At 42.3% G+C, this 16385-nt stretch overlaps 2 protein-coding genes across 8 annotated transcripts in view; one reads left to right on the forward strand and one right to left on the reverse strand.

Moving 5' to 3' along the window:
* Nucleotides 1-5053, forward strand: part of CD99L2 (CD99 molecule like 2) — a 67812-nt gene extending 62759 nt beyond the window's left edge. For both annotated transcript variants that reach the window (XM_054996997.1, XM_054996998.1), the window contains 2 exons: nucleotides 3982-4047; nucleotides 4688-5053. In XM_054996997.1, coding sequence (XP_054852972.1) covers nucleotides 3982-4047; nucleotides 4688-4755 — 134 coding nt within the window. In that variant the 3' untranslated portion in view covers nucleotides 4756-5053. The remainder of the gene's footprint in view (nucleotides 1-3981; nucleotides 4048-4687) is intronic.
* Nucleotides 5054-5826: 773 nt separating this feature from the next.
* MTMR1 (myotubularin related protein 1) overlaps nucleotides 5827-16385 on the reverse strand; it is a 61122-nt gene continuing 50563 nt past the window's right edge. For 4 of the 6 annotated variants that reach the window (XM_054996996.1, XM_054996993.1, XM_054996994.1 and 1 more), the window contains one exon: nucleotides 10576-13198. In XM_054996996.1, coding sequence (XP_054852971.1) covers nucleotides 13040-13198 — 159 coding nt within the window. In that variant the 3' untranslated portion in view covers nucleotides 10576-13039. Of the gene's footprint in view, nucleotides 5915-6413; nucleotides 7268-10575; nucleotides 13199-16385 lie in introns of those variants that run through there. The other 2 variants (XM_054996991.1, XM_054996992.1) reach the window with 2 other exon arrangements.

Here is a 16385-nt window from a genome sequence, read left to right on the forward strand (position 1 = left end):
GCGCTAGGCTCTAGCTAAGAGGCTGAATGGGGGCCTTAGCTTGTGGGGCAGCAGCTGCAATGCTCTCCAGCTCTGAGGCCTGCCTGGAGCAGTCAAGCCCCGCCTCCTATTTGGGTCTGCCTCCCTGTTGCTGCTTCACTTCTCTCCAGGAAGACTTAGTCCAAGGGCATGCCCAGAATCAGGAAGGGGTGGGTGGTTGGAGGCCGCCATAGCCTTATTTCTCACCCTCTCCTCTACACCTAGAGTCCTAGAAAAGCTGCCAGGCTGGTGTAACGGCAATGACAGAGCCTGCAGAGAGTAGCAGCTACAGGGATGGTAGTTGGGATGTGCAGCACAAGTTGTCTCATGCATAAGACTGCCCCGGTAGAGGGTTTCCTTGCATTCATTTGCTTCCCCAAACAAACAGCCATTCCTGGCTTTCCTCCAGTCCATTAGAACAGATGTTTCAGAAGTAGACATGGGCACGAACAGAAAATAACCTGAACATGGTGCTCATTGTTCGTTGCCATCCACGAACAACAAACATTGACTAACATGATCCTGTTCATGAACATGCCTGTTGTTTGTGGGGGCCAGCAGGCTTCCTACTGCACCACTCCCAGAAACCTTACCTGAGCTGGCAGCAGGAAAAGTACCAATAATAAATAATAGCTTGGCCCCTAAGCCTGGTAGCAGCCCTGGAACCTGAAGGGGTAGATCCCTATCCCACCACACACAAAGAAAATTCAAGCTCCAATACACTCACCCTGTCTGTCTAACAGCAGCTGTCTCTCCCTGAAAGCCGGGGCTGGGAGCCCCCTCCCCCCTGGTCTTTTCCTCTTGTAACAAATTTGGAGCTCCAGTACACACTTGGAAGGAAGACCTGCCTATCAAGCTAAATTGGGCTTAGATTGGTGTTTCCAGGGCAACAGCAGGAGTTCAGACAGAGTTCAGACAATCCCTGCCTGAGTTGCCATGGGAATTGATTGCAAGTGCCAGACTGTCTGGCTTGACGAACAGCAACCAACAGCAACAGATGAGGCTTGCAACAACCACCTGTTTAGAATGGGGCCTCACAAACAGCTTGTTCGCAAACAGCAGATTGGGCTGTTCGTGGGTTTTTTTAGTTCGTATTGCTGTTCGTGCCCATCTCTATTCAGAAGAACCCAGGAGGCATCGCTTTTGTGTCTTCAGGGAACCCCTATTCAGAAATAGCCACTTCCATTATCCTGAGAGAATGCTTGGGTTGCAGCCTCTCACCATTTTGTGATTGGCTTCACCAATACCCCACAATAGCCATTTTTGTGGTGGCACCCACTCCCCGTTCTCAAAATCTCAAACATGTCCACATAGTGAATAAAACTGAGGGCCTCCTAAGAGAGCATTCAGAGTACAAAATGGATAACTCCTGAAACTCGCAACTAACAATTTACTAACATAGTGAGGAAATCTGTGAGGGGAATCTTTCCAGTTGTTTTGAAAGGTAAATTGCAGTCAGATACCAAAATAAGAGCTGCTGTGTTACTTCAGACCACAGGTCCATTGTAGTTCAGCATCCGGTTTGACACTAACAACTAAATGCAATTCCTGCTACTTAAATTGAAATGACATCTGGAATCCCTTTCCAAAGAGGTTTATTTCTTCTTCTACCAGACAGTTTCTAAACTGCACAATTGTCAAGCAGCGTTTGCTCTTTGGGTTCCAAATCCATGTAGATGTGATGCTAAAAAGTCTGATAGTTCTGGACTGAAATCCCCAGTACAAGTCACTGGACTCTCAATAGGAGGCAAAATACACATTTGAAAAGGCTTGCATGAATGCTTAGCTAGGCTAAAAAATTCCCAGTTCCTTATATAATATTAAACTTTAGGGTAAGTTCAAAAGTCCAAAATGCAATGAAAAGCCCTTTTAATAGTGTTTTGAAACCTTTTAAAAATGTACTTTATTGCATATAAACTGATAAATAAGCACAATGCATCCAAACACCAAATCTATCCCCGTTCTTTTTATTTACACTTAGAAAGTTCTTCTATATTTGCAAGTGCCTCCGAACTCTACGACAATGCCTGGATTTAACAGATAAGTCCTGAATAGAGTTTATACACATCTAAGTCTAGTGACCTCGGTGGGCTTAATAGAGTGTAGCTCTGTTTAGGATTGTGCTGTGTTAAGTACTTGTTCCTTTTTCTATCCATACAGCTGAGAGCAATCATGTGGGAAGAAAAAACCCACTGGAGACACTTAATGTTTGCTGGGGCTAGTTCTTTTCTAATCGTTTTAGGAATGGAGAGCATTGGATGGGGGGGGGGACCCTTTTCTTATCAAACAAAATTGAAGTGTTTAATTTCTGAAAAGCATTACTAGGATGATTCCTAGTATTGGGAGATCATTTAGCAAGCACAATTGTATTAATGACCATCATAGTACGAGAAAGAGAGAGAGAATGATCCCTACTCAACTGACCTACTCCAGCAACCTATACACACTTGCTTGAAGTCAATTCCAGTGCTTGAAGTAAACCCATTGACTGCATGACTAACGCTTGGGTTTGGGCTAGGCTTGGGCTGTAAGTTATCAGTGTATTAAATAAAATGACAATGTTCTACATCATACCTTTGGAATGGAACTGAGCTGCAAAGTGGGCAGTGGTATATTCTGTTTCATAAACCCAGAATAATCTATACTTTCATTGGAACCTCTTGAGATAAAAGTTTGAACTCCTGCGTGTGCCTCTTCAGATGTGCATTATGTAGCCAACCCACCTTTTTGGTTGATACTTAAAATCTAGTAGACTTGTATTTGAAGCCACCTGGGGAGTTGAGTCCAGAACTATCAGACTTTTAAGCGTCTAAATGGATTTGAACTAAATGTCAAAGGGCTATTTGACTATTCTGCAATGTAGAAATCTGTTTGAAAAGGATTACAGATGGCATCCGTTGAATCGAGATTAAAGAAAAGTGGTGTAGAAATATATGAAATAAATAGTACCAGGACGGTTGTGGATTGCATATTACACGTTTCTGGGTTTTACCATTTTTTTTTTTGCTTAGTTGGTTTTCTTATGAGCTATACTCATGGGTTTTTGTGTTTTAGAATAGTGGTGGTGTTCTGCCACTTTTTACCATTTTTGCCTCTTGATATTTACATTGCCTCTGAAGATGGCATTTGCGGAAACATGTTTGGCAATTTGTTTGCGATTTTTTTCCTTTTGTTATTTTTGGCCCAAATGTAATCAACCCTAGTGTCCCTCTAACTCCAGTATCCTCCAGAAATTGTTAGAAAATAGGCATAGCCTATACTGTATCAATTTCCCAGTAAGGTCTGTTGGGTTAACATGCATGTGGTGTAGCAGCTGGAGTTTAGGTTTTGAGAGGGGAAAACCCACGTTCCAAATCTCTGCTCAGTCACAAAAATTATTGGGGTGACTGTGGACTGAACATAAACTTCACAAGAGAAAAGTGGGGTGAGCCACCTATCCTGAAAGAAGCCGCTGTGAGTTGTTTCTCCAGTGCCATGATCTGTTGCATGTACGTGTTGCTCCTGGAAGCTGCCAAGCCTAGATTGGCAGCTAAGTGCTTCTCAGTGTTAGTGTTAGTAGATACATGTACTAGGTATGTGTAAACTTTATCTCTGGGTGACTTGAAGGAACCACTGCTGTGTTACTGAGGCAAACAGCCCTCACTTCCTTTCTAGACAAAGGCAGCAAGCAGACAGCCCGTATGTGTGTGATAATCTGGCTGTTTTAATCAAGTCATTCTATGGTTGTTGTAAGCAATGAACACAGTTGGTTCTGATCATTTCAGTTTAACAGTCATTGTGATGTGAAATCAAGAAATCCATGGAACTTCCTCCAGGAATGCATCTACATGATGTGTAGCACTTCAGGCTTAGCTGCTGCTGTGAGGGTGTTATAACTGTGCTGGTTACACGGGGCCTTCGTATACCAGCTTTGCAAGTGCTGATCTTTGGGGATTATTGCTTCCCATTCTTTGCCATTTTCAGAGGGCCTGAATGCAGAGTATGTGAAAGGAGAAAACATGGAAGCAGTGGTGACTGAAGAGCCACAAGGTGAGACACATTTTTAGTTTTTTGTTTCTAAAGGGGTAAACTCTTTCACCTGGGGACAGTCCCCCTGACAACCATTGGATGATAGCAGAGTGAAAGCTGGTTGCCACTTGATTCCAGCCTGTAGGCTATACCTGTGGCATTCAGATAAATGTTACAACTATAATTCAGGACTAAATTGGGGTGATGTCCCTATCCCAAGAACATTCATGGGGGAAGGTGGAAGAAATCCAAGGAGAAAACCTGACTGATTCAAGTAGCTAGAAGCATCTGGAAACCCACAGGGCCACTAGCACTTGACCCAGCTGGGATGAATTGGCACCTCCCTGGGATTTATGCCAACACGGCTACTGTCACAACTGTCCCTCACAGCCCATACAGTTGGCACCTCCACATGGCCTCAGGAAGGTTGATGCTCCTGCTGGGTTCCTGGAGGCCACTGAATAGGGTACCACCGGCTGTATGAATGACCTGTTATTAATTCAAGTGTTAACTGCAAAAGGAGGTATCTTTTCTCTGCTTCATACCTGGGGAAACTCAGGCATGCAGAAATGGAATCCTACCATCTTGGGCAATGATTACATTTTTAATACTGCCTTACACTGGTGTGAACTCATGACTTACACATTCTCTTTCTCCGTAGTTAAATATTCTGTCCTAGAGCCGCAGTCTGCAGAACCACCTCCGCCGCAAGAAAACGCAAAGGTCTAAATGTGTCAGGCTCAGGTTGGAAAATAATCGGACAACGGCAAGCAAACACAAACACACACACTTCTCACATGCTTGTAATTTAGCTTTTTACAAATGTTTAATTTCGATCCAAAGCTATTTAATGTGTTTTCTGACTAGAACAGGCTTCTTATTGTGGTAGACTGTAGGCAGGTTGAAATGTTTGTTTCTTTTTTCACAGTTTCGGTTTTTCGTGAAGAGTTGTACGTTTACATTGACTTGGTCATGTAGGAGTTTTGTCAGGTTGAATACAAACCACAAGGGTGCTTCAAAGTGATGTTTCATATTAGATTAGGGATTTTCATTAATATGAGGAAAAAAACAGCTGGGAATAGTGACTACAGGTGTGAGAACAATTAAGTGCCTGTAAATTAACAATCCAAAGCAAACCATTTAAAAAAAAAAACCTTTGTAGAAATGTCTTTCAGCTAAACTGGCTGGTGGCTATGAGCACGTGGCTTCCGTTGACACTAGTGGAAGCTATGTGGGCACTAGAGGGCAGAGATTAGCATAGTTACACCTCAAGATATATAAGTGCCTGTGGGGTTGGTCTTCATTTGAAAACCCAGCCTGCTGGCTGAAGACAGCAAGTGAACATCGGCCCCATCCAACTGGGCTTCAGTGTAGCTGTATCAATAACCTTGATCCTTTTGCTACTGGAGCCCTGTGCAGGTAGTTGTCATGTGTGCAGTGTTTCCTGTGCAGTGCTTCCTGTTAACACATCAAGGATGTTTCAGAGATCAAAATCGAGCTTGCACCTAACCTTAGGGCAAATAAATCAATTCCTGTCCTGAACGTTTCCCACAATGCAAATTCTATAGGTATGAGTGCCAGATTGGATCTTTGCTTTCTCCAGCTTTAAGGCTTGCTAAGGTGTTCGAATTAAGGGTGGCAAAAATGGTTGTGGCCCAGCTTCAAGTGGAAGCTATTTTACATGGTGTGCAGGATTGCTTTCCCAGTGTGGCAGAGGATGCTGGGAGAAACTGTTGGCTTGAATGGTCTTCCTCGTTTCACCATCATGTGGACTACAGGAATCCAAATACCTGTTTATGGCTGAAGGTATTTTAGGGAAATTAAGCTGGTAAGAACAATGAAAAGGGGGTGGGAGAGCAACAACACTGCAAATGGGTAACCAAGGAAGCTGGAACAAAAGAAAAAATTACTATTACTGTAAGAGAAAAGATTAAATGCACCAGTATGTAATTTAATTAATCAAGTAAAAATATGTAACGGATTTAAAAACATCCACAGAATGGTTCAGTATATAAGTACTAAAATCTTGTATACATACATAATAAAATCACTCTCATACAGGTACATGAGTACATTTCATCTGTTTATGTACAGAACCAAAAACCATACCAAGGACAATTTTTTTTTAAAGTACTTATTTGTTGAACCACATGGCAGATGTTTTTAAATCTAACTTGGTATTTTTATCTGATTAATTAAATTATACACCTAGGGAAATTAAACCACAAAATAAAACAGTATAGTATATTATAGATTTTAAAAATCAGTAGTTTTATTTTGACAAGACAAAAGGGATTTCACAGCAGTCTGCACACAGTTTTTCACAGTATTCCTGGTCCATAGGCTACTGCATATCCTATGGATCCACCACTTCTAGGCCTAGTCCAGTCTAACAGTACTAAAACTTAAATTAAAAATTAAATTGTTCACGGACTGTGTAGTACATCATCCTGCAGAAGGTATGGCACCTGGCTAAATTCTTAACTCTCCTCCCTATGAAAAACTCTTGCGCACAGATATTGATCTCATACATTACCTCCCTCTCTTCTTCCAAAGAGTTTGGGCATTGAACAAGGCTCTCCCTTCTCCATTTTATCCTCGCAACAACCATGTAAGGCTGACAGAGTGACCAACCCAAAGTCACACACCAGGCTTCATGGCAGCATGGTGATCTGACCCAGGTTACCCTGGGTAGTACAACACCAACCACTACACTAGCTAGACAACCAGAGAGCCAGTACAGAAGAAAAAATCAAGAAGAGACATAGTCTAGGACCAGTTTTATCTCCTGACAATCTGTTTGCCTACATGTGGCCTCAGTGACGACCAAATCTGAAGGGCTGTACGATTCTTTTTAGGAGATGCAGATGTCCACTCCTGCCTCTCTAGCAGCAAAGCTACGTAATGCAAGTGGGCATCACGCCCAATCTGAGGACAATGACGTAGCTAATATTTAGTCAAGGCATCATTTAATTCTTGTTCAGTGAGATCCTTTATGTGGTTTGGTTCTCCAGAAGAACTTTAAGAGCAACCAACCTGCCAGTTAAAGGGGGAAATGTATCCCTCTCTTCCTGATCAAATCCTAGTATTTCTTCTGGTTTATTAGAAGCGTCCCTGTACTAAACCACGCGAAGGCTAGCACTCACTTTGTTTCCGGCACTGCTACGTGAGACCTTTAGGCGGTGATGTGCTGTGGGAACCTGGAGCCCTCTCACTGCATAGCATGAGTTCTGCCACTGAGCTGTGGAGTAACCAACACAGGAATCTGGACCATGTTGAATATTTTTATCTGAAGTTTGGAGGAACTCCTCTTTTCCACTACTATCATAACTGTTAACTTGGAAGGATAGCAGTTGGACATTTATCCCATCCCTTTTCAAGGTAGCCCTACTCTGTTAAGGAGAATAGAACATCTGATGGTTGCTTAACACATGCATACCTTTTCCTCTGTTTACTGGCTTATCTTCAAACCCACCCACCCCCCGCTATTATGGGGGTCCTTTCTTAGAGGTGCAAAAATCTGGAAACATTAGCAGCACCCCGCTTCCAGCTAGGAGGATTCACACACGGAAGCAACCATTCACTCACAAGCCAATAGGGGTTGCTGCATATCTGGGCCTCAATGAATTGGTTAATAATTGGATTCCATCAGTTGTTACCTATAATTAAAGCTGTTACTCATAATTAAAGCTGGATCAGACCCTAGGGGTGTAACCAGAAAAACAAATGCTGGCGCTCCATGCTTATATGTATTTACTTAGAAGTAAATTCTGCTAATTTTGTGGAATATGCTTCTGTGTAAGAGTGCTTAAAATTGTAGCCTAGATGTTTAACAGCTTTGCAAATTCCTTCTGCTATGTATTGTCGAAGGCTTTCACGGCCGGAGAACGATGGTTGTTGGGGGTTTTCCGGGCTGTATTGCCGTGGTCTTGGCATTGTAGTTCCTGACGTTTCGCCAGCAGCTGTGGCTGGCATCTTCAGAGGTGTAGCACCAAAAGACAGAGATCTCTCTGTCTTTTGGTGCTACACCTCTGAAGATGCCAGCCACAGCTGCTGGCGAAACGTCAGGAACTACAATGCCAAGACCACGGCAATACAGCCCGGAAAACCCCCAACAACCATCCTTCTGCTATGTTTGTTTCATCATGTGTGTTTCAAAAGCCTTACAGTAGCTTTAAAGCAAGAAATACACATCTTTTGAATGTATTCAGCTTTCTAACACTGCGATGATAAACCACTTTCCCCAATGGTCTCATTGTACTGTTGGCTTCTATGGGACTAAAACAGGGGACATCAGTGAAGGAATGCAATTCATCAGTTACTTTTTGAAGGGCGTTTCACATGGTACAATAACCAGAATGAAGACCACTGAAAATCACTTTTGGTAGTATACTCTAAGGTAGTATGATGTAGCACCAAGGGTCTCCACAAGAGTTGAGAAAGCAGTATGCAACCATTGTAAGCATCATGTGGCACACTGGCCCATGTAAGTGATATTTGGTGGCTTTCACATTTGATGTTGCCTTTCAATACTGTAGAGTAGATTTTTTAAGGAAGGTTGTGGTTTGCAAATTTTGCAGAGCACAAATAAGACCAATGCTAACAAGACCACACAGCTGAATTTTACGATACATTTCCGACTAGTATAGAATTTTTTTTTTTTAAAAAATAATTTTAGTCAAATTAAAAAAAAATTAGAGTAGCATAAAATAGTGCATCTTTAGATAAACAGTGAGGAAATGTGTTACCATGACACTAGTATTTGCACTAGGTGTCATTTTCTTGAATAAATGAAGATAATTCCTTATTGCCAATGATGGAACATGTTTCTGTAGATGTAAGTTGTCGATTTTGTTGTATTTCTATTATTGCACTGTCCAGCCGCTGATCTGAATCTAAAAATACAGTGCATCTGAGTGTTAAAAATAACCCACTAACCACTTAGACATTTAAAATATGTACATGTACTGCATTTTTTTAAAAAAATGGTTCCAAGGAAAAAGGAACACCAGATTTTCATGATATGGCAATACATTAACCTTTAAGCTACTTCCTTCCCCAGAGCCTTTTTATATGAATTTGGTAAATGGTTATGCCTTAATGTAAATTTTAGGTAGAATATAAAAAGAATATAGAAAAAGCACAGCATTTGCTGTAGCATAATTCAGTATCAGGCCTACAGGACAATTATGATGGGAACCAATTGACTAATGCATGCTTTAAAAAAAACCTAATCCTGTTCCCAAAGACCCTTTCCTCTTGAGCTGACTGGCTGTCGTAGCATTACTCTGCTCAATGTCTATGGCGCAGCTACGCACTACAGCAGCAACTAAAGGGTGCTGAACTAAGTCTGGCTAGCCCTTTGAGAAGCAATATACCCTGTCCCCCCCCCCCCCCGCACCTTCCTGCTTCTAAACCAGAGGTAAAAGGCAAGGGGGCACTAGAGATGCTGGCAGGCTATGCTCAGCATTTATGTCCCTTCTTAAATCAGCCCAATCAGAACTGGTGAAATGGGCTGTAACATTTTGGCCTGCTGGGGGCAGATTTCAGTTGGAATGTTCCTTTGCATTAAAGGCTCTTGGCACTACTGGCAGAAAAGGTTCTACCTTTCTTTTAGCTTGCTCTGCTGGCTTTTGTTTGCATGGAGTTCTTTACACAGGAATCCGTTCCAAAATATGGTCCTCTACCTTCAGAATGAAGTGGTGCAGCCCATTCTGTCACCTCGCTCTCCCGCATGCATGTACCAGTCCCCAAATGCACACAGAGTTATGTAAGCTACCTTAATTATGGGCCCAGTTGCTCTCCAAAACTTCAACTAGAGGCCTTCCCATCTTCGTTTTTTAAGACTCTGGAGATAGACATTGAATCTAGGACCTTCTGTGTGCAAAGGATGTGGCTCTGTCACGGTTGTATGCCCCCCCTGCCTGATGGGGACCTTTCCCTCATTGTCTGTGAGCAACAATACACTTTTTTTCCCTGGCCAATGTCTCTGTAGCAGTGCCAGTTCTGTAGTACTGCACCTCCAGAAGATCCTTTTCTGTTTTTCTACTGTTTTTTATTCGTAATTAAAGCTATCTGTGCTGTGAAATGCCACATAAATACGTTTAGCCAGATGTTTCAGAATAGGTCAAATAACATGCATTAATGTCTTCCACTGGGCCAAAGATGTATATAAGACCCCCCTTCTTGTGCCCTGAATTTATACAAAACAACAGTAGGGAAAAAGAGAAAAGGAAAATGGTTTGGGTATTTTATAAATTATGAGACCATTGGTTGGGATGTAGCAATGTTAACTTGCTTGAGAATCGGCTTGCTTTATTACCTTTTGCTCTTCTTCCTTTGGCAAAAGGATTAAGGCCACAGCCTGGCCAGTACTTATTGTCCCTCTCTCTTTAATATCATTGGGCTTATTTGCTGTTATTACATGCCTTGGTGTTGATCCAAGAGAAAAACGTAACCTTACTAATGGAAAAGGAAACTCGCGTGAAAAAGATAAGCTTGACAAGAAATGAGAAAAATGCAGAGAGCAGATTTAAAGAGTAGACTAAGTTCAAAAGAACCAGGCTTTTATTTAGGCAATACATACCTTTGCTAATACAGAAATGACTTGTCCCAGATGAAAATTGTATATTTTGCTGTCAAAAGGCAGACACATTTTGCTAAAGTGCATATAAGAATTATGGGGGAGGGAAATCTGAACTTGATCGTTGAACTACAAACTGGAAAACAATAAACTGAAGACTGACTTGTACAACAACATTGTAAGTGTGTATTTTGCACAATGCTGGAGAACTAGTTTCGCATACAAAACAGTATTAAAGTGTCTCCTCTGCCAATGCAGGGATCAGTCTCCCTGGAATGATAAAGCAGTTGGGCCTCCCTGTACCCCACTTCTGAGAATTTTCTTTTACAGTACGTATTTCAAAGTGAGAAATGTTTCTTAATGGAAGGGAAATGATTGGTGATGTCTTGCTTTATTGACATCATCACGTTGCCTTGCCTGTTCTCCTGGAAGAAATGATCAAAGGCAGGACATCTTCTGTAGGCAAAGTAATACTTTTACATATGGACAACTAGTTACACGGGATACTGTCAAAATAATATGTGCATCAGTCGCAAAGCAAAATTGCAAAAGCCAGGCTGCACTCCACAAAGCTAAATAACTTACACATCCCTGGCAGGTTTTTGACCCATTTCTTTCAAAAATGGCCCTCAACACTATATCACTGTGTGGAACTATTTGCATGGATCTCTGGATTGAAACACAAAATGTTTAAAGTCAGTTTCATTTTCTAGACTCCAAAAATATGACAGCGGCCCTCAAAAACAGACCTATCAATAAAAAATAATCTCTTGGACAGGTGTTAGAATGCTCGTGTGTCAGAAAATGGTTGCATGAGGACTGAATCCATGGCACAAAAACAATCCCAACTCGCCCTCTAGGGAGCTGTGAGCAAGCCACGTTCTGCTAAATAGCAGGGGAACAGCTAGCGACAGTGCTGCTTTTGCTGCCTGTGTAATCACATCAAGACTTGTCAAACACAATACATTCTGGTCATCAGGCTTAATGTGAAGGGAATTGCACCATCTCGTGTGCTTAAGGTAGGCAAGATGGCTAAATTTGTAAAGTGGAGTGGAGAAAAATAAGATTGGATCAGAAGTGGTCCAACAAACAAGAAATCAGGCATGAAATGAGCAGTGATGAAAGAGCAGGAGGCAAAGCATGGCAGCCAACTTTGTTGCCAGCTGTTGCAAGTGAAGTGTAAATGTAAGATTCTCCAATGCAAGGAGTACACAGAGCCTCCCCCATCCCCGTGGTTTTGCTCCAATCTTTAGAGCTAAGGAGTAGCAGCAATGCAGCACATATGGGGCACACAGGAGTGTTGGCCTGGGTCTGCCCATTAGCATGTAGGTCGCCCTACCCAGCTGTGCCACAAACACACAGCACTTGTGGTACCCATGCCTTCAGTTGGCCAGTCATAGGAAATGCAGGTAAAATGAATCTATTCATTTACTTCTTTTATAGTGTGCCTTTCTTACTGGGACTCAAGGCTACTGCTAAATCTATCAAACAACTGGAAAAACACAATAGCTTTTATTGTCTCATAGAAACCAGTAATGACCAATTTGCTTAAAAACGTACCTATCACAATAATTACAATTTACTATCTTCCCAACACTTGAAAAGTGTCTCTAAAGGGACACTTGAGTCTTTTCAGATGCCACTGGAAGAGTGTTTGGCCTTGTATACACTTGTAAGCAAAGAAAATTCCTTTGTGCTTACAGCTTTTGATATGATATGCTAAATAATATTTGCATTTGCAATTTACAAATTTAACTGTCAGGCTAAGCCATAGTTATTTCGTATAGATAGTCCACGTTCAGTCTTTGAGTAGTTTGGATGAAAGTGGACAATAATTACAGAAAACATGAAAAATTAATTATTCAATAATCCAGGTTTCCAAAATATTACAGTTATCAGGTGTCTCAAGGTTGGCAAATCCTGTTCATTTTAAATGGCTTTATTCAAAATATAAAACTCGCTGTAGTATTAAAAATTAAACTAATTTCAAAGTGCATCAGTTCATCTACAACTGTCCCAAGAAACATAATTTCTGCTATTATTAAAAGAAACACCCAACAATTATATTAAGTACCAAAGAACCAATCAGGTTCCCCTGTCAGAAATGGATCACTCTGTATGTGCTAGTTCACGGCAGGCTTGACCATCCCTTGGAGATGCTTTTTGCCCCACTTCAGAGTTTTGTTGTAGGTCGCTTAGGAGAGAGTTGACTTTTCAATTGTAAATTCAGGAAAACACATCAAAGAGACACAAAGGGAAACTAGCAACCACCACCCTCTACAGTGTTGCACACAGGAAAACGTGTTGTCCTCAGCATAACAGAGAGACAGCAGGATCAGGTGACAACACCCTGATCAGAGGTGGGTATGGAAGTCTTCTGCGGCCCGGAATGCATTCATAACAGAACTGTACCTTGATTCTAGTCACGCATCAGACAGAGGTGTGCACTGGTGTGGCTACAGGAGATGACCCCCTATCAGATGAAGAAGAAATGGAGCGTGTCGCTGCTTCCCGCTGCAATTCGTCCACCCGCTTCTGGAGCTCAGTTCTGATGGCAAGCAGCTCTTTCAGATTCTGGTGAACTGGCATCTGTTAACATGATTTTTACAAAGACAGTTATAGTTCAGTAATACTCTATTGCACCACATGAAATGCAGAGTTAGTGCTTAAGCTTTGAACAGTTCTCTAGATTGAACTCTCTAGTTTTCCTTCTGGATGTTCACAACTGGAATCTCCCCCCACTGCCCCCTGTCATACAGGAACACGGTTACTCCAACCTAGGCTCACTGATTTCAGTGCGCTTAGAACTACAGCATCTGATCAGGATTGCACTATCATCTGGCAAACAGCCAAGGCTCATAAAGAGGGAGAAAGGCAAGAAGATTACAAAAGAAAGGCATTATTATTATTATTCTCTTATTTTCCTGTCACTATTGTGGAGAGATGAACATGGGTTCCAAAATCTGCTATACATAAAAAGCTGTTTTGAGAATGTTCCATAGGGTGTCTCCATATAGTTCATGAAAATATTCTCAGCAATTGCCTCAAGTGTAATAAAGCCGTATTATTCTAACAGTATTCTTGGTCTATATTTGGGGATGTGTGTATAAGGTGCCATCAAGTCATAGATAACTTATGGTGATCCCATAGGTTTTTTAAGGCAAGAAATGAACAAAGGTGGTTTGCCATTGCCAGTCTCTGAGGAGCAATTCCAGACTTCCTTGGTGATCTCCCATGCAACATGTGAGGCACCTTCTCTACTGAAGCTGGTTCTCGGCTGTACTGTTGTAGCATCCCCCAGGGCTCAGATGGAAGGGCAGGTTTCAGCACCGTAGTCCTCTCTCTGCTGTCTTCCCGGAAGACCTGACCGTAGCGCTGTGGCCCAGAACTCCCTCCTTTCTGTCCCCTTTTATCTTGTCATCATTTCATTAGCTGCTGTAGCCCTGCACCACTTGTTGCAATACTATCTACTCCCACAGGCCCTTCCCATGGTCCTTACCAGCCAGTGGCTGGGCATTCTTCGGGGGTATTCCTGGCTCAAAGCCCCTCCCTTGGTTAGCCTTATCTGGGCATCCAGGCCCTTCTCTGCCCCCACCTGAGGCTCCCTGAGGGGACATCGGCTATTCCTGGGCTGGGTCAAAGCCTGGCACCAAGAAGATTGTTTGGGCATCGTGGCTGGGAAAAGCTACTGGCTGACTTCCCCAACGTTCCAAGGCTCTCCAGCCCTCCCAACGTCATCTGGAAGGTTGCTGGGTGGTGAGTGGGGGGTTGTTGGGGCCAATTCCTGCTGCAGTTGTCCTGAAGGGACTTGATACGGCAGGGGCCCCAGACCAAGTCTGGTTAAGTCCCTGGACACAGCTACTAACCGGGGCCAATCCTGCTTAGCTTCTAAGAGCTGATGGGAATGGGCCACCCAGGTCAGGGCATATTTGGGAATACTTCCAGACAAACAAGGGAAAAAAGAAGAAATGAGATACGTAAACAACAACACCTTAAAGAAGCATTTTCAGTTCGGCACAATTGTAAGAGTTTCTAGATTTCCAAATTTAGAAAGCTGATGTTGCTGTGAACTTGATATCAACTGCCGGCTTCCTTCTGCACCCTGAAATTCTGTACATTAAAATACACTGTACCTGCCAAAGATACTTGTGGCTAATGGGGGCTTCTGGGCAGCTTCACAATTAGAGAAAGGCGAACAAAACACACATTTGTTAAGCTGATCACAGAGACGACTGAGGATCAGCTCCTGAGGTTTGGCAAACAGGGCTTAGCTGAGAAACCTATTTTTGGGACCTGTTGTCCTTGGGATCTGCAAAACAAGTAAGTGTGTCTTTGAACTTGGGGCTTTTCTTTCCCAGTGAGTCACCAACCCCTTATACAATTGGAAGAAAGCCAAACATCATGCAGGTCAAGGGGTGTTATTTGCAGGCAAGTCTGAAGCCTGGTAGTTGAAGAACAAACTTGAAACCATTCTGGTTGGCATTCAAGTAGCTTATGCAGTGTTGGATTCCTAAAGGAGGTGCAGGTCTCTTTCCTTTTGTGAATACCGAGTGTCATTGTGGATGGCTTACAGTCTGCTGCTAGGCAACGCTTTGCAACCAGTACACATTTTCAACTGCAGCTGAACATACCAGACAAGAAAGACATCCCCACCTTTGCTCTATTTCAGTGTTTAGCATGGAAATGTTACCAGAGAGATGGACTAGAACCCTGGGAAGAAATTTGCATCCACTGGTAATTTCAAGGAGGGGGTGGTGACCTAATCTTGCTATAAAATTGATTCGCCAGCCTCTCACCTGTTTTTGCAGTTTTTTCTTGACTTAATTAGGCTACAAATACATTAAAAGTCATTAGCACCAATAAATACCTGAAGTGATAAAAAGATTAATCTCCACTTTAGTGCCATGAATTAAATTGCTTCTAAAGGTAGCACTTATACAGTACATCAACATATTCAAAGAAACACAACAACTTTCTTTCTCTGGGGGAGGGACCCCACATCAAGAAAAGGAAAAAAAAACCATTTTATTCCTGGAATGTCTTTTCAAATACTTTTCAAGAAGACTTGGACAAAAGGTGTCTTATTTACTACCAAGTCAAGGAATAACAATAACAACAATAATAGATTTATATACTGACTTTGACAACTTAATGCCCACTCAGAGCGGTTTACAAAGTATGTTATTATTATCCCCACAACAAACACCCTGTGAGGTGGGTGAGGCTGAGAGAGCTGTGATTGACCCAAGGTCACCCAGCTGGCTTCAAGTGGAGGAGTGGGGAATCAAGCCCAGCTCTTCAGATTAGAGTCCCGCCATTAGGAAGTGCCTAATGTCCTACACAACAGGCTTGAGGCTCAACTGCTTTGGAACCAAGGCCAGATTTTAAGCAAGTGCCAATTCATATAGCACTCAAACACGCTGACAACTGCTATGTTGTTTTCCCCACAGTATGCCGTAACGTCTGGTGAAAAGGTATAAGGCTCCCGATCAACTAATATTGGAAAAATTATGGATTATAGCAGTTTAGATTGCATTCCACTCAATCCAACCAAGTGTGCAAGTATTCATTTTGCTTTTGATTAGCAAATGAAGCGGTTTTGTTTCATGATTTACTATGTGTTTAATAAAGCTCTTGTCCTGTTTCCACTGTGTTGCTAATTATAAATAGATCCTATGGATTTGGCTGCATGAAGTCACATGCTCATACTAGTCTAATGGGCAACAGTCTGATATAACAGTACACAGAGCGAGAGAGTGAGCGGGGGGGACCATAC

This window comes from Eublepharis macularius, chromosome 13 (genome assembly GCF_028583425.1).
Source record: "Eublepharis macularius isolate TG4126 chromosome 13, MPM_Emac_v1.0, whole genome shotgun sequence".
NCBI classification, from domain to species: Eukaryota; Metazoa; Chordata; class Lepidosauria; order Squamata; family Eublepharidae; genus Eublepharis; species Eublepharis macularius.